Source organism: Calcarisporiella thermophila (genome assembly GCF_041956535.1).
Source record: "Calcarisporiella thermophila strain CBS 279.70 unplaced genomic scaffold VTP21scaffold_12, whole genome shotgun sequence".
Classification (NCBI taxonomy): Eukaryota; Fungi; Calcarisporiellomycota; class Calcarisporiellomycetes; order Calcarisporiellales; family Calcarisporiellaceae; genus Calcarisporiella; species Calcarisporiella thermophila.
In genome coordinates this window covers 347,313-365,535 of record NW_027192202.1, presented here as the reverse complement: position 1 = coordinate 365,535, position 18,223 = coordinate 347,313, and the positions used below count along the sequence as shown (strand labels likewise).

At 53.4% G+C, this 18,223-nt stretch overlaps 7 protein-coding genes across 7 annotated transcripts; 1 reads left to right on the top strand and 6 right to left on the bottom strand.

Annotated features, from left to right (window-relative positions):
* Positions 1-77: 77 nt before the first annotated feature.
* Positions 78-545, bottom strand: VTP21DRAFT_1669 (mitochondrial 54S ribosomal protein uL14m; the record flags this gene model as incomplete). The annotated part of the gene is made up of 2 exons (XM_069391781.1): positions 78-370; positions 446-545. The coding sequence occupies 2 exons, from the start codon at positions 543-545 to the stop codon at positions 78-80; spliced, it is 393 nt and encodes a 130-aa protein (XP_069251006.1).
* Positions 546-872: 327 nt separating this feature from the next.
* VTP21DRAFT_1668 (uncharacterized protein) lies at positions 873-5,890 on the bottom strand (the record flags this gene model as incomplete). Its single annotated transcript, XM_069391780.1, has 10 exons — positions 873-2,130; positions 2,219-2,470; positions 2,553-2,847; positions 2,933-3,798; positions 3,890-4,565; positions 4,644-4,765; positions 4,840-5,116; positions 5,185-5,445; positions 5,549-5,584; positions 5,659-5,890. The coding sequence occupies 10 exons, from the start codon at positions 5,888-5,890 to the stop codon at positions 873-875; spliced, it is 4,275 nt and encodes a 1,424-aa protein (XP_069251005.1).
* Positions 5,891-6,367: 477 nt separating this feature from the next.
* On the bottom strand, positions 6,368-8,377 carry VTP21DRAFT_1667 (uncharacterized protein; the record flags this gene model as incomplete). The annotated part of the gene is made up of 8 exons (XM_069391779.1): positions 6,368-6,759; positions 6,819-6,952; positions 7,038-7,077; positions 7,154-7,254; positions 7,325-7,560; positions 7,999-8,057; positions 8,113-8,223; positions 8,287-8,377. 8 exons carry the CDS (start codon positions 8,375-8,377, stop codon positions 6,368-6,370), a joined length of 1,164 nt encoding a protein of 387 aa, XP_069251004.1.
* A 534-nt stretch (positions 8,378-8,911) lies between these two features.
* On the bottom strand, positions 8,912-10,068 carry VTP21DRAFT_1666 (uncharacterized protein; the record flags this gene model as incomplete). Its single annotated transcript, XM_069391778.1, has 2 exons — positions 8,912-9,314; positions 9,392-10,068. The coding sequence occupies 2 exons, from the start codon at positions 10,066-10,068 to the stop codon at positions 8,912-8,914; spliced, it is 1,080 nt and encodes a 359-aa protein (XP_069251003.1).
* Positions 10,069-10,666: 598 nt separating this feature from the next.
* On the top strand, positions 10,667-11,066 carry VTP21DRAFT_1665 (uncharacterized protein; the record flags this gene model as incomplete). Its single annotated transcript, XM_069391777.1, has 2 exons — positions 10,667-10,729; positions 10,821-11,066. 2 exons carry the CDS (start codon positions 10,667-10,669, stop codon positions 11,064-11,066), a joined length of 309 nt encoding a protein of 102 aa, XP_069251002.1.
* A 1,088-nt stretch (positions 11,067-12,154) lies between these two features.
* Positions 12,155-13,312, bottom strand: VTP21DRAFT_1664 (uncharacterized protein; the record flags this gene model as incomplete). Its single annotated transcript, XM_069391776.1, has 2 exons — positions 12,155-12,907; positions 12,971-13,312. 2 exons carry the CDS (start codon positions 13,310-13,312, stop codon positions 12,155-12,157), a joined length of 1,095 nt encoding a protein of 364 aa, XP_069251001.1.
* Positions 13,313-13,978: 666 nt separating this feature from the next.
* VTP21DRAFT_1663 (uncharacterized protein) lies at positions 13,979-17,528 on the bottom strand (the record flags this gene model as incomplete). The annotated part of the gene is made up of 11 exons (XM_069391775.1): positions 13,979-14,321; positions 14,418-14,639; positions 14,721-14,863; positions 14,931-15,116; positions 15,183-15,259; positions 15,341-16,073; positions 16,223-16,406; positions 16,481-16,576; positions 16,646-16,809; positions 16,907-17,094; positions 17,213-17,528. The coding sequence occupies 11 exons, from the start codon at positions 17,526-17,528 to the stop codon at positions 13,979-13,981; spliced, it is 2,652 nt and encodes an 883-aa protein (XP_069251000.1).
* Between the last annotated feature and the right edge of the window lie 695 nt (positions 17,529-18,223).

Genomic DNA, 18,223 nt, shown 5'->3' with positions numbered 1-18,223 from the left:
AGAAAGGAGAAAACGTATAAGCGGGAAACAACCATTATATCACAATAAATAGGAGGGAAAGAAAACGAAAAAGGCCGTTAGACGATTTTGGGGGCCAGCGACACCACCTTCATCCACTTCTTTTGTCTCAACTCCGCGGAAACTACGCCGAGAACACGCGTGCCAAGCGGCTCCTTCTTGTTGTTTAGCAGCACGCAAGCATTGTCATCGAAGCGTACATATCGTCCATCAGGGCGTCGAACCTCCTTCTTGGTTCGCACCACGACAGCATGATGTACCTCTCCCTTTCGGACCTTGTTTGCAGCCTGTGGACCCTGGAGCGCTGCATTTATAGGGCGTGCTTTTTTAATTGCCACCACTATCTCATCACCTTTACATGCGATACACAAAAACAGCCCATTTACTAAATACTAAGGAGCATTTTTCCCAGAGAAACATCCTTTACCTGGCCGTGCAAAGCGGCTTTGATTTAACACTCGAATACACTCGGCGAATACACCCCCCGAGTTGTCGATCACGTTGAGCACTCCTTTAAGCCCGATCATCTCACAAAGTTGACGAGATCCTTGTAGCGGTGGATTCCATTGATTTTTGAAATCTCAAAACAATTTGTGACTGTCTAAGCGCAGCCCCGTATCTTTGCTTGATTACGAGATTAAGAAATGGATTATTGAGCCTCTGGATATATCATAACAGAACATACACAGCATAGTACGAATGTGAAACAAGATGAGAGAGCCAACACACATCTATATCTAGGCAAAATAGGCCAGTGAATAAATAGCGAGTAAGCCGATACAGGATAAAACCAAGTGTGACCATCCCATGATAAAAATGTCTAACTGAAGTCCTCCCCCCCAGGATGAAATCCGTTAAAGAGTCTTAGTAAAGGCTTGGTGGAAAAACAGCTCCAGGCTAGCAGGCTCGCAGTCGAAAAAGAGGTTTTTTGCAATGGACGAGGTCCGAGCATGCTCTTCAAGGGGGAGTTTCAGCCGCCGGGCCTCGTCCTCCCCGCATTTGGCCTGACGCTGAGCCTCCTCAACCCAGTGGGCCCAGAATAACTCGATGGCATCCAAGATGATCGGGGTCAAATCGATGTCACGCTCGCTCAGGTCCGCGTCCGAGTTGCGCTCAAGCGCATCCGCAATCACCATGAGCGTTTCCGCCGCCACCTGGCGCTCAGCAGGGTCTGCGATACGATCCAGCAGGTTTTCGACCATCAGAGCAAAGTTTGGCTCCTCTGGCGTCTTCTCCGCAACCGTCGGATCACGCGGAAGCATGGCGCCTTCACGCCCAAGGACAATGGCCCGACACCGACTGAGCACCTTCCACACCCTGGCGTAGAATCCAGGCGGCAGACGATTCAGCGCCCCGTCGTTCTTACGACGGCGCAGCCATCGCCCGGACGTCGAGGGGGCCATCTCACTCACTCGCTCCGCCGCCTTATCGTCCACTAACTCGTCGTCGGGCACCTTTTCAGCAGCTGGCGTCGCAGCTGGCTTCTTGGCCAACTCTACCGTGTATTGGATCTCATCGGTGGCGCCCGCATCTTTGTGCTTGTGTGCCTCAGGGACCGAGCCAAGAGCGGCCCCTTTGATTCCGATTAGACACCAAGAGTCACGATATCCGACCTCTCGTACTTTCGCGCTCCCTAAGCTCTCACAGGCGGCTCGCGCACTCTCCGTCAGCTGCTCACTGCACTCATCTTTACCGCAAATCACCACAACCGTGTTTTGGTCCAAACACTCGATGAGGTTGACTAAGTCTTTGGCCTCATCCTGCGAAATATGGGTGTCGAAATTGGCGGTCTCCAGGATCGCACTCCGCCCCACATCCAGAACCACCACGTTGAGTCCGCGCGACGACACCGGCATAATCACTCCATTGATCTCGATGTGAGCATAGTTGCCGGCAACATAGCCTGCGGAGCGTGCGCGGATGACCGCAGTTCCACTCTCCTTGCCCGGGATCGGTTTCAGGTTGGAGGTATACTCGAAGGTATTTTCCGCATCTGTGGAAGGCGTATGCGTGAAGTGGAAATTCTGCCTCTGGTTAATGGCAAGGGTCCATTCTCCATGAGGAGTGTCTGGGATAATGTTGGCAGAGTAGAGAGACCTGACATCATGGCAACTATATATTCACATACATGAGTAAAGGGGGGAGGAGGGGGGAGAGAGAGAAGGAAAGGGGGGAGGGGGCTAAATGTAAGACCACCTACCTCAAGGAAGGGCCGCTCAGCACAGTAGCCAATAAAGATTTGATTTCATAGGGAGAAAGCTGCATCAAGTGCTCCACTGCTTCATCTGCATCGCAATCGTTCAGTCTAGCCAACTCTTCGCGCATAGCAAGAATGACATAATGTATCCGGAGTCGACGAATTCCATCGAACATGGATGCGTCCATACGAATCAACGAGCCAAGGTTGGTGAGAACCTCCTGGATAAGCGGACCTTCGCGTGCATCGTCACCACTAAAAGCGGCAAGCAAATAGAGCTGTGAGTCTACCATGCTTGACACTGGTAGGGAGGAGGGAGGAAACAAAACACCCATACCATCGTTCAAATATTGCGTTGATCAAGACGTCTGGACTGAGTGACGTGAAGATGACGTATTCTCGCTGCCCGTGTCCAATGGTCACCATCTTCTGCCGGATGATGAGATCGGTAATGTTGATAGTCAAACTGTTGACCGCTTTGCGCAAAAGCCCGGCCGCTTGGCGCACGATAGACCAGAGCTTCAATTGGAGCGCCTTGAAGTACACTTCCTCGATCAACTGACGAATGGGGGCGTCAAGGGGATCCACATAGTAGTCCATCCCATGGCAAGACAAGATATACTGCAAGAGATCTTTAAGGAGAAGAGACCAAAAAAAGAGATCAGGGTGAATAAGTTTAGCTAAGCCAAAGGAGCACTATCTTTTAGCAGCACCTACCAATCTGGTCAAATAAATTCACGCTCTCACACAACATATCGATAGCTTTAGGCACCGACACTGGATCGCCGAGGGTGAATGCAACAATGCCATTCTCCACGGGTGTGGAGGATGGTGCGTCCGACTGGTCATCGTTGGATGCGCCCGCATTTGGCGTGGGGGAGGGTGTTTGCGATGGGTTGCGATGATACGGTGAACTCGCCCCCTTGTGGTCGCGCAGCTTAAAGTTCTTTTCTTGCAGCTGAAGGCCTGATGCCTCATAGTACGGACTCGCCAGTTCCTCATAGGACGCAATGGAGCCAACAAAGCTTGAATTGCGACGCAGTGGGCGCTTTGGCGTGGTGGTCCCGGAGTTGGTCGCTTGAGTCTGACGCTCGTTGTACCCAAGGCGGGTGACGGATTGGCGACGGCGGTGCTGATGTGTCTCCCCCAGGATGGTTCGCCAGTCGAACCCTTGCTTGTGGACCAAGAAGTCAAGCGACTCGATCATCGACGTGCTCACCATCTGCGTCAGCCGACCAAGACGCACCCGCGTCCCGCTGATATTGCCGGACCGCAGCCGCAAGAAAAACTCGAACAAGTCCTTCTTCTCGGAGGATGTGACCGAGTGGCCTACACCGGTTCCGTAACGATGGCTGGAGGAGAGTCCACCCAGCATCGACTGGGTCAGAAGGATCACCATGGTGGGGCGGCCATTGTATACCCAATGTGCACGCACAAAATTGAGCTCCGACTCGAAAGCTGAGACCAGATAGCGGTTGTCCGAGGTCAGGTAGAACTCCTCCACATCCATGAAGTGGGGTGTAAAGGCATACAGTTTCCCCTGCATACGATACAGACGACATGTGGCCAACGTGCCCACAGGCCTAAAGATAAAACACAGCATAGCAAACCAGTCCGTATAAGCATCGGATGAAACAGAATTTGGCTAATGGCCACTATAAAAGCAAAACCTACCGTTTAGGCCTGCCTGAGAGCCCCAATTTCTGGTTCATGCCCAAGGCGGCGTACACATCGCGAAGGGTGTTGGGGGGGAACACCGTGACTGGGCTCACCTCATCGAGAGTCTGTGTTTCAAGGCCGTAGGTGCGAAGCGTCTCCTGGAGAGCCTGGTTCTCCGATAAAAGCACGACCTGTACCACGGTATCCCTTTTGTGGGGACGGGTAGCATTGAACCGTCGGCCGAGCGGGTCAACCTCAGCCACACTCAACAACTGATCGTAGATGAGATTGCCAAGTATGTGGAGCGACGAGGCCCACACCAAGGGTATATTATCATTGGGGAGACGAGATTGGGAGTGGGGCTCGTCGCGTTCCTTTTGGATAAGATCCCGCGGGACGTAGTACAGCTCGGGGATGAGGCCAACCCGAGAAGTCTGTAAACCGATTCCTGGCGAAGGCGGGGCAGAATATGCAGAGTATAAATCGCTGTAGGCCTCGGAGTGGAAGGACTCGAAGAGCTCATTCGAGTAGACTATCAGGGGTTCCAAGGCGGCTCGGTATTCCTCTACCTGCTGCCAATTATCGGTGAAGATACCATCGAGAATGAAGTAGGTGAAGAAAAGCGGCCACTCGCACTCGATATTTTCGAATATTTTCAATTCGTGTGGATTATAGTGTAAACGAGAGGTATCTATTCGTTCGAAGCATAAAAAAAAAGCGGCCTAGTTTAATGATAAGCAGTAAAAGAGAGGGATTGCCTTGAGAGTACCTTCGACAATCGTTTGATGGCCATCACGCAAGAAACGTTTGCAACCGTATCGACCCTTGAGCTTGGTCACTATCTCGTTTTTTGTTCGCTCTATCAGCTCAGAGCTGCTCACGGCAAATGCACTGAGTAAAAAGAAAACACAAATGAAATGACATCTATCAAACCCTACTAACAAAGGTCGGGATAAAATAATTACGGATACGAGATGACCGAGAGCAGGGCAGCATCGATCTCCTTGGAGTTGGACTCTCTGGGAAGAAAAGAGTGAAGTGTGGTGTAGTTTCGTGTGATCTCATCCGGAAGCACATAGATGACGGAAGAGGGTCCTCCTCGGGAGCCAAACAAGTTGACTCCATTAATGGCCTGCAGTGCTGCAAGCGCCATGCCAATGGACGAGCAGTTCAGCTCTGCCTCACCGTGGTTGATCTTGTTGCCTCTCTCCCAGATGCCGTAGTCGTTGGTCCGGTATGCCCCTATGGCAAAGCAATGAATGTAGTAAAGCAAAGGAAATGAGAAGGCGGGCACGTCAGGAGCTATTTACTTTCGATGTAAAACACAAGATTCTGCACGAAATCCACTTCATCTTGCGTGTACACGACCTGGAAGCCGGCCGTAGTCATCTGTGCCAGCATGAGCAGGAATATGCTGGTCGCATCGATCTGTAAATGTCCCCACTGGCCATCCCCCACCACCGTGTCGCCCGTGTTTGTGTTATACTTTGCGTGCAAGGCATCATGAAGTGCTTGTGTATGCTTGAAGCGCTCGACTTTGTGGGATTGCCGCATCATAGAGAAGAGCAGACCTGACATAATTGCATAGGTTATTGAATGCATGGCCACCTGGGATCTCCCCGCCATTCAAACTATAAACAAGAACTGCGCCGGCTTCAACCAACGACCATTTACCTCGCATAAGCTTCACCACCGCATGTTCAAGTTCGTCTAAATCAAAGGAAAACGGACCATCACTTCTTCAAGTTCTGGGGGACACTCTTTCAAGGAAGAATTCGACTTACAAGCACGCCCATGGTCATCATCCAAGCGGCGGTATGCGAGCGCCAGGCCAAACACCGCAAGAATGGAGTAGACATTATCGCGTACCCAGGCATCGCGGTAATCCCCATGGGTGGTCACTGCCACCGAAGCCGGAATTAAGCCAGTGACGGGATTCTGTCGGGATAAGATCAGCTGGTTGACCACTCGATAATAATAGTCGAGCCGCTCCTCGATACTCTGTAGGGGACGCATGATGACCTCGCTATCACTTCTGAAAAACAAGCCAAGGGGGTTTGACGGGGAAAGCACCAAATCAGAAGCACAACTAGGAAGCACTGGAAATAGGAGTTGAGGTCTGAGGGTAGAACCAAAGTCAGGAGTCGGATTTGTCAATCGGGCGTATTTTTGTGAAACTTTGCATTAATCATGAAATCTGTATCGAGATCTTTATCGCGATAACGAGCTGATTCATACTACGGACGTGCATTCCCAGTCGCACCCATCTACCGCAACACATGCGCGATGAACGTTAACGGAGGCACGCGCTGCTTTTATGTGAGAGGGGGGAATCTCCTAGAACGCTAGTTTTATTTGAATCGATCCTCGGAAGACGAGGTGAACTAATGGGGAGGGGAGGAGGAGGAGAGTTTGACAAGGGGGCTGGAGAGGATAAAATATAGAAACATTATAGATGATATATATATGTATAGCGAAAAGACCTAAACACGACTAAATCAATGAGAGGATGGACCCCAACACAACGGAGAAGCCCACTACCATCGACACACGAAGGGTAGATCCGCTGCTGGCCCCAGACCTAACCGGAGTGGAGGCACTAGCAGAGACCGTCGGCAATGAACTGGACGCCAGGGCAGAGCTGCTGACGACGATAGTATTGCTGCTGCTGCTGCTAGGCAGCGGGAGCATAGTAGACATGGAGTTCAACATTGAAGAGGGGAGCGCCATCATAGCCATCGACATCGAGCTGGACGGGGCGGCTACCCCGCTTACGCTATTACTAGGGATTACGCCATTAGCACCCACCACGGTGAAGAAGTGAGAGTAGCAAAAGTTGCCGGCCGATCCTATCTGAAGAGCATAGTCGGTGCCGGGGGCCAGATCTATTCCACTCCAGAGGTTAGCCACCTCCGCTGCTTTCTTTGAAAAGAATGAGTCTTACTGTTGGGAACAGTGATTTTGATGGCTTTTGTGTCTTCATCAATGCCATCAGCGAGGGTGGCAACCTGTGCAAGGGCTTGAGGCTGGCCTTTGTCCAGGATAACTTGAATCTTTGCGTTATCGTTAGAGGGCTTCCTGTTGGCAGAAACATATGGAAATGGGTCAGCAGGAGTCCTTACCCTCAGGAGAGGGGGGAGGAAGGAGAGCAGAGATAGCATACCAAGTCACCAGGACCTGATCACCCGCCTTCCAAACCGTGCCTAAGGGGATGGTTTGGCCACACCTGTCAGTCAAGCGTACAAATCGAATTCCTCTCAAAGGCCCATTCCACGTTACCTTGTACAGGGTTGGTGATGAAGGGGCACTCTTGCCCCTGCGCGTAAACCGCTTGAACTACGGCGAAGAGAGCAACAAGCGACCGGAGAACAACCATTTCGCTAATGCAATCAGAAGAATGGAGTTAACGCGATGGAGAAGGAGGAGCGGGATGGGAACCACGACGATGACTCTGAGGAAATGACAAGAATAAAAGGCAGCTTAATTGCGCGCTCCAGAATAGTCAATAAATCCCCAATCCGATCTGCCAAATTCATCTGCGCTCCAATTGGCAAGCATTGAGGGGGCGAAAAGCCCCATTCTTGTCTTTTTTGTTCGTCAAGCTTGCTCTGGAAATTTCCACGCCGCGTCCAATTCAAGCAGCAGAATTCCGGGCTGCATGAGGCTGACTTTGGGCCGGAGAGGATCTGGCGGGAGGGAGGGGGGTGGAAGGGATTAAAACATAGCAGAATTGGGTTGATCGTTGAATTTGATTTTAATACTGCACATAATTGGCCTTGGCCATGGAGATCGCGCTGTGACTTTCTGTGTGGCCTAATTTCGCATGTTTAATATTGCAAAAATTAGACACCTCAATAAGTGAGGAGCTGAAGCCGACCGGTGTCACTGCAATTAATAAGGACTCAAACCAAGAGAGAGAGGGGATTCTCGACGGAGCACAAGGTAGGCAAAAGCGCATCCTACATGTTCTGGGGAGAAATTAAAAAGAAACAGGGAAGGGCAAAAGCGCGTTGAACGCTTGCCAACTCGGCGCCACCTTAAGTGATTTGAAGTTTTATACCGACCACTGGCGCAAGAGATGGCGGCCTTATGAAAAAAGATGGAGATTGCCCTTTGACGCTGACCTTCCCCGTGCCGAAGAGACCGAGGAAGAGAAACCCAGCCTCGGCACCTGGTGCCTCCCCTTAGTAAACCTCCGAAAGCAATGTTTGACCAGTCGGCCTGTCTCGGCCACTTACCAGCGGCCGGTTGTGACATGGCAAATGGCGCCGGGCTCGCACCCCGAACTTCCGGAGCGATGTTTTCATAGCAACGTATCAATACTCCGGCGATGCAGCAGCGTATGACACCTGTCGTATCGTGCATAAGCCCTATTCCGATTCGGATAATTCATCGGGGCGCCACCAAGTTACCGCTCGACTCTCGGCGAAAACTGCCAAAATTACAGGCAGTTACTTTATATCCAGGACACGCGGCATTAGAGCCTACGGCATTGGGCGGCATACCGCGTCAGTTGGAGTCGTTCCTATAGAGGGCAGGGTAGCGTGGACCTGAACCCTGAGCATTACATAATCGGGATTTTGAGGATGGTTACAGAACCTGTCAAGCAGGTGGATTAAAAGAATGCATGCAGGGTGGTGTAGCTAGTGCAGTTGACGGGAAGCTATTTAAAGTGCTCCATCCCTTTTTCCTTAAATACCCTCGCCCCTAAGCCAACTAGGACGCTCGAGGTAGCTATTTAGGGTATGATGACGGGAGAGAAGCACACTTCACAGATTCCTAGACAATCCCCTTCAGCACATGCGCAACAAGCCTTGGCCATCAACGAGGTGCAGATTAAAACATCCACAAAAATTCGGTAGGATTCTTGGAAATTAATAAACTTCGCCAGTATTTATTACAGATCTAATCATGACAAGGGGGGTAAAATAGAGAATTATTAAAAGCATATTAACGCTAAAAAAAAATAGTGCAATATAGCGGAGTGTAGCCGAGAAGCTATACATAGGTGCGGGAGAGAGAGATCATATAAGAGTTTCATTTCTTCTTGGGGCAGCGTTTCCCTTTCTTCTTGCTCGCAGCCAGTCTATTGCTTGCTTTTGATTGCTTTGCTTTCCCTAGGAATGACTTGCACTCCTTTTCGTTCACTTTCTCCGTGTCCTCCTTGCCCGTCACCGTCACCTCGAAGTTTTTCAGCTTCACGGGCTTTTTCAGATTGAGGTTCTTGCTCTTAATGACCGTCATCCAGTCATCCATACGATCCCCGGACTCTGGCCATACGTCGTCGTTTGCGCAGCAAACAAGCTCGTGGCGGGTGGTGATGAAGCGGGTGAGGAAGTCTTCTTCGGACTCGTCCTCGCGCCGGGAACCGCCGCTCAAGTTGAGGATGCGCCAGATATTGATGTCGGGCTCGGTGTAGTGCCAACCGTTCTGAATGATGCTAGCAAAATGCAAGAGAGAGAAAGAGAGGTAAGAGAGCGGCATGGGAATCCCGCCCGGCAAGAGGGAGGCACTTACGTGTCAAACATGATGGCTTTGCCAAGATCCGACTCCACTTTGGCAAGGGCGGCAAACCTTAGGGCCGGCTCCATATAGCCGTTGATCACCGCCTGGTCCTGAATCTTGCGGAACTCTGCGTCAGTGCATGCGCTTTCGCGCCACGCGGCGTCGAAGCCCTGGAGGTTGCTGGTGTCGTCGCGCTGCTTCGTGTCACAAAAGGAGAGCTTGCTGATGCGTTCGAGCTCCGGCACATATTTGGCGAGCAGGTTGTTTTCCTTGGCGGCGGTGTAGTTCTTCACCACGGCCAGGGCGTCGTTGGTGCCGGTGGTGAAGCCCACGCGGCCACAGGTGAATCCACGCCCGTCGCCGAGGCGCTCCACGTACTGCCACTCGAACTGGGTGCCCCCATTCTCAAACACATTGGTGATCAGCTGGGCCACCTTGCGGCCGTGGGCGGACAGGGTGGTGGTGGGCAGCTTCGAGATGTCGAAGAAGTCGGTGCCATTCTTGGGCTCGATACAGGTCCGCTCGCCCGGCGTCTTTGGGAAGTTGAACTTGGCACATCTTTCCGGCGTGGGTGCAAATCGACCCTTGCAGAAGGGGAAATTCTTTTTCTCCTTGGCCGAGATGGGGTCGGCCAGCGCCAAGACTAGTAGCGCGACGAGAAAGAGAGGAGCTGAGGCGGATAGGCGCATGGATGCTTCTCTTGATTGCTTCCTTGGGCCTGGGATGGCTCGCACTAAGGGAAAGAGAAGGGGGAGTAGGGGAGGAGAGGGGAGAAAGAGAGAGAGAGAGAGAGTTAGAGTTAGAAGAGAGCAAGAGCGGGAGGGTCACAAGAAACTTTGTAATTAGATAATTTCACAACCACTCGGGAGTCTGTGCTTCTGAAGGAGAGAACCCTTTTTTTATTATCGGAAGGGATCGCAAATTTTATTTTGTCATCTCTCAGAATAAAATTGCGTTCCCGAAAAAAGCAAGGCCGCTTTCCTTCGCGAAATGAGCAGGCAGCAAATGGAGTGAGCGGGTTGGAAATTGGATGGGCCCATGAATGCAGAAATCCCCCCCCCCGCGCAATTTCGATTTCTCAGAGCATCGACAATTCTCTCCTGTTTCACCCTGTGACTGTGCTCATGGAACGGATGGCTCTAAACTAAAACGCTTTAAGCTCCATTTGCAGCCATGAGGATTCGAACTCAGAAGCTTCTCCTTTTCTAGTACAAGCCCCATACTCGTTTGCAGGAAAAGATTGCCATTGTCGACTGACACACGGTCTCCGGTATTATCAATCTCTTGATGTGCGCACAACTCACCCGTTTGACGATCGGCTCCAACCTGACCTACACGACGGACCTGATGGTAAGCCGAATGTTGCGCTAGGAGAGCCGTCTACACGCGCTGGGGGGGAGGGATGGGATACCGCTTGCACGCGGACTGACGCCCTTGATAGATTCTTGGCCGATCACGCGTTTGCAAGCTTGCACTTGAATCCGCAGTCAAGACACTCCTGCCAAGAGTGACTGGGTCGCTGGCGCAGCAGCTGTGCAATGGCTCTTATCTCCGCCGCCACTCAGCGATCAGCCTTCCCTCGACAGGGAGGCGGTTGGACAAACAGCGTGGGATAGACCTGGACGATGCTAATTGTGCACAAGGGAGAGCAATCGGCTCCTTCATCCTGCGTGCCCTTCTACCCTGAGTTCTCAGAGCTCCATCGGAAAGACTTGGGTTTAAAGTCCTATTTGATGCACTATGACTGGCGAGGGTTGCCTTTCTGTAGACCACTTGCATCCTCTTGCTGGATGCATATGATCCCAGTTTAGGATCTGTAGGATTCACCCACATTTCTAACTTTTTTTAGTTCAGAGTTAATATCCCTCAGGAATTGGGAAAGCTCCTCCAGGCTTGGACCGAAGCCCGCGACGACCGAAAATCATGAGATGGAGAAAGTGGGAGACAAAAACAACCCAGCCAAATAAAATAGCTAGAAATAATACAAATCCATCCCGAGAAGAGAGGGTTGTTGTGAAAAGCACTAGGCTTCCACTCTATCCGGGCCATGCCGAGAGAAAAAGAGGGGGATACTCGTGACCGATGTCCCAGGACCCTCCTCGACCAGATCGGGCGCCCTTCCCCCCCCACGGTTGCCGACGCAACTGCAACCAGCCGGTACACAAGCACCAAAGCTAGGCACGTAATAAAACTTAGTTGAAGCTAGTCGATAAGCATCATGGTTGAACCTAAAATACACCCGCCCCTCTGTATCACCCAAACTCTCGTGTTTTTGGTTCTCTTCGTATATTTTATTTTTCTCTTATACACCGCACATATATGAATGCACACAATAGTGGAAAGGCATATACTGATAAGAACACGAATAGAAGAGTGAGGGGAGGGGAGGAGGGGGGAAGGGGAAAGGGGGAAGGGGAAGGGGGAGGGGGGAGGGGGAGGGGGAGGGAAGGGGAGAAGAAAAAAAGACTTTTTTTAAAAAAGAAAAGCATGAACAAGAATTGAAAAAAAGCAATATCGGGAACATGAGAGAACGAACAGGAGATTTCGTATGCACAAAAATAAGAGAGAAGAGAGATGTGAAAGAGAAGAAGAGAGTTGAAATGGAAAGATACATCGCCTCTTTCCGCACATCCACTTTTAGTATGTGTATATATATACTGTATATAACAAAAAAGAGAAAGGGGGAGGGGGAGAGAGAGATAGCAGCAGCGGCATCGAAGAGCAAAAGGGAGAGAGGAAGGGAGGGGGAGGAAAAAAAAAGCCATTCCGACCTATCTACTCATGACCACCCGAGAGACTGAGCCTCCTCTCCTTTTCCATTTCGAGCTGGCTGTAGAGCAGCAGCAGGGCCTTCTCGTTCGACTCCGGGGTGCCCTGGATGGTGAACATGCGCTCGCCGGTTTCGTCGTGGGCCTCGCGGGCAATGCTGATGCGCGAGCCGCTCATGCGGCGGATCTCGGAGATGCGCGAGCCGCCCTTGCCGATGATGCAGCCCACCATGTCGGGGGGGATGGAGATGCTCTGGGTGCGGGTGCCGCCCACGGGGACCGACTCGCGGCGCCCCATCCCGCCGATGGCGCCGCCGCCGGCAGAGTCGCGCCGGATCCCGAGAGAGTCGCGGCGCATGGAGACGGGGAGGGACTCGCGGCGGCTGAGGGGGTGCAGGGGGTCGAACTCGCTCAGGGTGAGCCGCACCGAGGGGTTGTAGAGCACCGTGCCCACCCCGCGCTCCTTGTCCTCGAGCAGGCAGCGGCCGGTCTCGAGCACGGCCAGCCGGATGGCGTCCACCGTGCCGTGGACCTCGACCACCCGCTCCGTACTTTGCGGGAGCATTTCCTTGGACGCCGTCATCCGGGCCCCCGACGAGTCCTGGATGTGCTTGATTTTGGCGCCCTGCCGCCCGATGATGGTGCCCATGAGGTTGTGCGAGATCAGCAGGCGGATGGCCAGGTTGGTGGGGGGCGGGGAGCCGAGGCTGCCGGAGTGGGCGGGGTTCTCGACCAAGGACTGTGCAATGAGCCCGTAGGCCTAGCGGAACGGGGGGGAGGGTTAGTGGGTGCGGGGGAACGCAAGGCGGCCCGGCATACATACCTTCGACACGCCCTCTAGAGGGCCCTGGACGGTCAGCACCCGATCGTTCACGCCCTGCACCATTTTGCTGACGCCCGCCTTCACGCCGGTCGATTCGCGCAGGTGGGCGACATTCTGCCCGCCCTTGCCGATGATGACTCCGGCTTCTCGGGTGGACACGAGGGCGCGCAGGGTTAGGGCGTCCTCTCCGCTCTCGACCGACTCAGCACCGTTGGAGTATTCATGATCCTCGGTGCTGAGCTGGGCCAGGCGGATTTCCACGTCGCTGGTGGGCGTGGAGGGGACTGAGTTTTGCAGCTGTTCCTGGGACATTGCGGAGAGTGTTTGTTCCAAACACAACATTCGATCCAATGGCGTCAAGATCGCTGGGATCTGAGATGGGGGATGGGGGAGAAGCTAAGCAATCGAAGCTAGCTACCGTGTGCGAGCGCTGGTCGCGATGCAGAGAGCAGGGGGAGAGTGCGAGAGTGCGGCGGAAGGAGTCTACGCGTGCTCACGGGGGGGTAGCGCGGGGAAGAAGAGGCGAGGGGGAGAAAGAGGAGAGTCGCAGAGAGAAGAGCGGGAAGAATCCGGGGGAGGGAACGGGGGAACGGGCGGAGGGGGGGGGGGGCGGGGAGGGAGCAAGGAGAACGGCAGCGACCGGTAGAGGGAGGAGGTTGGCCGCGGATTTTTTGCAGTGGAGAGGAGAGAAAAGAGAGCTGCGCAAGAGACTTTCCCTCTAGTTGTCTCTGTGTCAAGGGTGAATGCAGATGAAAAAATTTTTGTCGGGCGCTCATTGGGAGATCCCGATAACGAAATTCTGTTATCGTCACTTGCCCTAGTGCAAGTGTTTCATCGGCCGCCCAATTTGGAGGGGGGGGCCCTCCCCATATGCCTGGGAGGCCGGCTTGGGTTTGTGAATGTTTGAAAGAAATGAAGAAGGGATTCATATTGCGAGTCACGCAAGACCGAATCAAAGCACAAGCATAAGAAACACACACAAGAGGGGGAAAAACAAGACTCCGGCCCTCACTTTCTCGGCTTGCGGCTGGGCCGCGCATTCTTCTCCTTCCGCCGCTGCTTGACCAGCCGCTGCCGCCGGATCTGGTCCACGCTCTTCAGCTCGCTCTTGGCCCTGGCTGCGCCGCCCGTGGCCTGCGGCTTGGCCTCGCCCGGCGTCTCCTTGGCGCGCCTCTTCAGCTTGCGCTCGTAGTCCTTGGCCAGCGGGTCCAGCGCCTTGGGGGCCACGACCTTGTGGTGCTTGAAGCGGCGCTTCTGCTGGGCCGACTGGGCCATGGCCGCGGCCGACGGCAGCTCCTCCTCGCCCGTCCTGGGCATGCTGATCTTGCGCTTCTGGAGCCACTCCTTGTACCTGCGGGGGAAAGACGGGTTAGTCGGGCCGCACCAATGGGCTGGGATGGACCGCCGCTCCCCACCGCCCCGGGAGAGCGATCGCTGTGGCACTTACTTTCCACTCTTGTACGTCGCGGCCAATTTGACTCCGCTCTCGGTGGTGATCAGCCGTTTGTTGTCCGACCCTACCCCGCCACCCCGCACAAATTTCTTCTTCTTCTTATCCCACCGCAGCGCATTCTGCTTTGCCTTGAGCGTGTCCTGGTCATCGGCCTGGAGATCCAGCACCGCCTTGTTCGCCTGCTCCGCAAACGATCCGCCCTGCGTCATGGAATACCTAAAGCGGCAAAGCAAGATGGATTACATCGATGCATGGGGGATCCACACAAATGAGGGCAAAACGGATCAAGCGCCTTACCCCCTCTCGGTGTTGGCATCGGCCTGATAGTGGGACATGTAGTACTCCTCATCCTTGAAGCTCTCGCGCTTCATCTTCTTCTTCTTCTTCGCGGGCTCGGAGGGCGCCTCGCGCTTGCGCTTCTTCGCCTCGGAAAAGATCTCCTACGAAGATGTCACCCGGCGTCAGGATCCAAGATTCCTCGACAAAGAACAGAACCTCCATCATTACCTTGATGTCTGACTCATCGGCAGCCTCCAGCTCGCCGCTGTCCGGGGCTGCGGCGTCTGCCTTCGAATCGCCCTTGTGCGATTTGTGCTTGGCCTCGATGAGCCCTCCCACATGCTCTCGCCGAGTCTTCATCACCTGTGCGGCCACGGACGCCTTATTTCCACGACTCCCTACCTCGAAAATCGTCTGGCCAGAAACAACAACAAGTCAACACAAGAACATGGGCGAGCGAGCACACCAAAGGATACCTACCTCTTGTGGCCGGAAGTTGGATATGGAGTTGATCAGGTTCTCACGGGCAATGGCGTCTTTGTCGCTGCTATCGACCGCTACCCATGGGGGAAGAGAACCAAGGTGAGTCTCATGGCGAGCCAACCGATAAAACAAAAAAAAAAGACGCGGCTACTCACCAAGCAGGGGGTGGGTATCTCTGAATTCCTCCACATCCATCACCTCTTTGGCGCGCTTGTAGCTCTCGGCCGCCGCCGACGGCCGGGATTTGCAGTACAGGCGGTACCCGTTTTGGGCGGTTTTACGCAGAGCCTCCAAGTTCGAGTCCTCCTCCACCACCCGGCGCGTCCACTCCACGTCCATCTCCAATGCGCCCCGAGGGAACCCGCCCACCACCACGTCCTCCACATAGTTGGTGCTCTGCCGTCCCAGCGCGAGCTTCCGCCCCAAAAACAGCTGCAAGTCCAGGAGATAGGGCAGCTCCTCCGCCGTCGCAAACGAGTACGCCCATCCGCGGCGCCCAGCACGTGCTGTGCGGCCCACGCGGTGCACAAAAATCTTGCTGCTCTCCACGAAATCGTAGTTGATGACGTTCTCGAGAATGGGGATATCGATACCACGCGCCGCCACATCCGTCACCACCATGATGTTGGTGCGGCCTTGCCGGAACTTGTTGATCTGGATCTTGCGCGCGGTCTGATCGAGGGTGCCGTAGATGTAGGAGACCTGGTAGCCGGCTTTGGCGAGAAGCGTGGATAGGTACTCCACGTGGTGCTTGGTGGACACAAAGACAATCGTCTGCCCCGCGCTGTCCTTCTTCGGCTCGGGCTGCTTGGGCAGCTGGATCACTTCTCGCAGCAAATACACGAGACCGGCCTCTTTTTCCTCCTGTTTCAGGTAGAAAAAGGCCATCTAGAAGTGGGGGAGAGAGAAGGGGGGAGGGGACAGGTTCAGCCTTGACGAACGGGAAAAAATAAAGAGAAACCGGGAGGAAGATAAGATGCAAAGGAGGGGGGCGAAGAGAGCCCCCACCTCCATCCTCATCCCGAGGGTCAACCTACCTCCAAATCCTTGCTGATCTTGGTATCAGCATCCAATCGCTCCAGAAGTGGGTCTTGCAGCCCGGCCTTTGCAAAATCAACGAGGAGTTTCGGCAGAGTGGCGGAGAAGAGGAGGGTTTGGCGGGAGGGGGGTAACCGATGGAGAATTTCGTGGAGTTGAACCGCAAAGCCCATCTCAAAAAGTCTGGCCAAAGAGAACATAGACATGACTGAGTGAGAATTGGGGGTGAGTGATCTCTGGAAGGGTGACCAACTTACCGATCAGCCTCGTCGAATACAATGTACTCTACCGACCGCAGATCCAGATCCATCTCGACAATCAAATGAAGCAAACGGCCAGGGGTCGCGATCAGGCTAGACATAAACAAAAGCGATGCATAAGCGATCACGGCCCACTCAATGGAGCGGAGATTCTAGAGTTACATATCGGGATTGCCAGCCATCATGTTGAACTGGTCCTCCATGTTATCGCCACCCACTACCAGGCTGCTACGTAAATCGGTGAATTTGGAAATGTCCTTGACCACCTTGGCGGTTTGAAGGGCAAGTTCACGAGAGGGAGAGAGGATAATACCCCGTGCGCCGACCTGTGGCAGGCGGGTAGCCAATAATAAAATTAAAAGAGGAAACATGCGTTAAGAATGAGGCCCCTTGCATGGTGAAAAGAAAAATGAATGAAATCACCTTGGCCGAGTGTGTCTTCAATTTCTCTATGAGCGGAATCACGAATGCGGCTGTCTTTCCGGAACCCGTTCTTGCCATACCCACTACGTCCCGCCCCTCCAGAATGGACGGAATGCATTTTCTCTGGATGGGGGTCGGCACCTTGAACCCCTTGTGTATGATAGCTTTGAAGACCGGGTGACTAAGGCCTTAGCATCAACAGAAAAGTTAGCATGGCGGATGCATTCTCCGTGATCGCGGCCACTTCCAGTCTGCACGAAGGAAAAGGCACGAGGCGAGCTAGAGCAAAAAGGAGAGTAGATTTACCCATGGATTGGAATCCGCCTGACTTCTTTTTCTTTCGATTCAGCGCCTGATTCTGCTTTGCAATAAATCTTTCCTCGTCATCGTGGTCGCTTCCGTCCGACATCGCAGGGTCTCCCAATCCCATTCCATCCATGGAATGCTCTCCTGCCGCCGCGAACGACTCAAACAAGTCTATATCATCGTCGGAAGAATCCTCGTCCTGCTGCATCTTGGAGCGGAGAGGGGTGTTGGGAACAACCTCGAAATCGGATTCTTCGGAATCCTCGGGCTTTGGTCGCCTGCTCTGATCGGTCACCTTTTGCTTCTTTTTCGCCATCTCTTCTACTAAGGACACTGGCTCGATTCGGTGGCAGTCAAAGTCGAGTAAATAGTGTGACTGTGATCAGGAGGATATGAACGCTCGCCCAATTTACCCAATAAAGCATCTCATCACCGTGTGGCTCCGACTTCTCTTCGAATTGACCAGCGCTTCGCATGTCTTGTCTATCTTTTCTTTTTCTTATTCCTCCGTTTGCTCTATTTAAGAGGGAAAATAGCAACGTCCCAGCCTGTCACCTAGACCAACCTTCTCCTCAACCCCCTAACCCCTCTTCTCCTCCTACACCGCTCTCCTCTCTAGCTGCTCTGCTTTCACCCTGCTCACAAGCCCTAGCCAGGCGCTCCGTGCGCATATGATTGCGTGGGCGACACAAAAGTGTCGCGCAGACACGACCGCGGTAGCAATCACACTAGGGCTATGAGCCAGAGAAAGTTTGATACGCATATATGAAATTCTGATTTCCCCCGCTTTGGTGGCCCGCTTCCCCTCCAATTTGACAAGCATAAGGAGGCATTTCCACGACTCACAACAGGTTTTCCATTACTCTCCCCCTCCCTCCCTCCCTCCCTCCCTCATACCCGATCTGCATTCATAAGTATTGTTGACTCTATTTACGGCTGCAATGGGATGGCTAAAGCCGGCCATTCCTCTCAACTTATTAAACCTACACTTCCAAAGAGGAACCTCTGCAC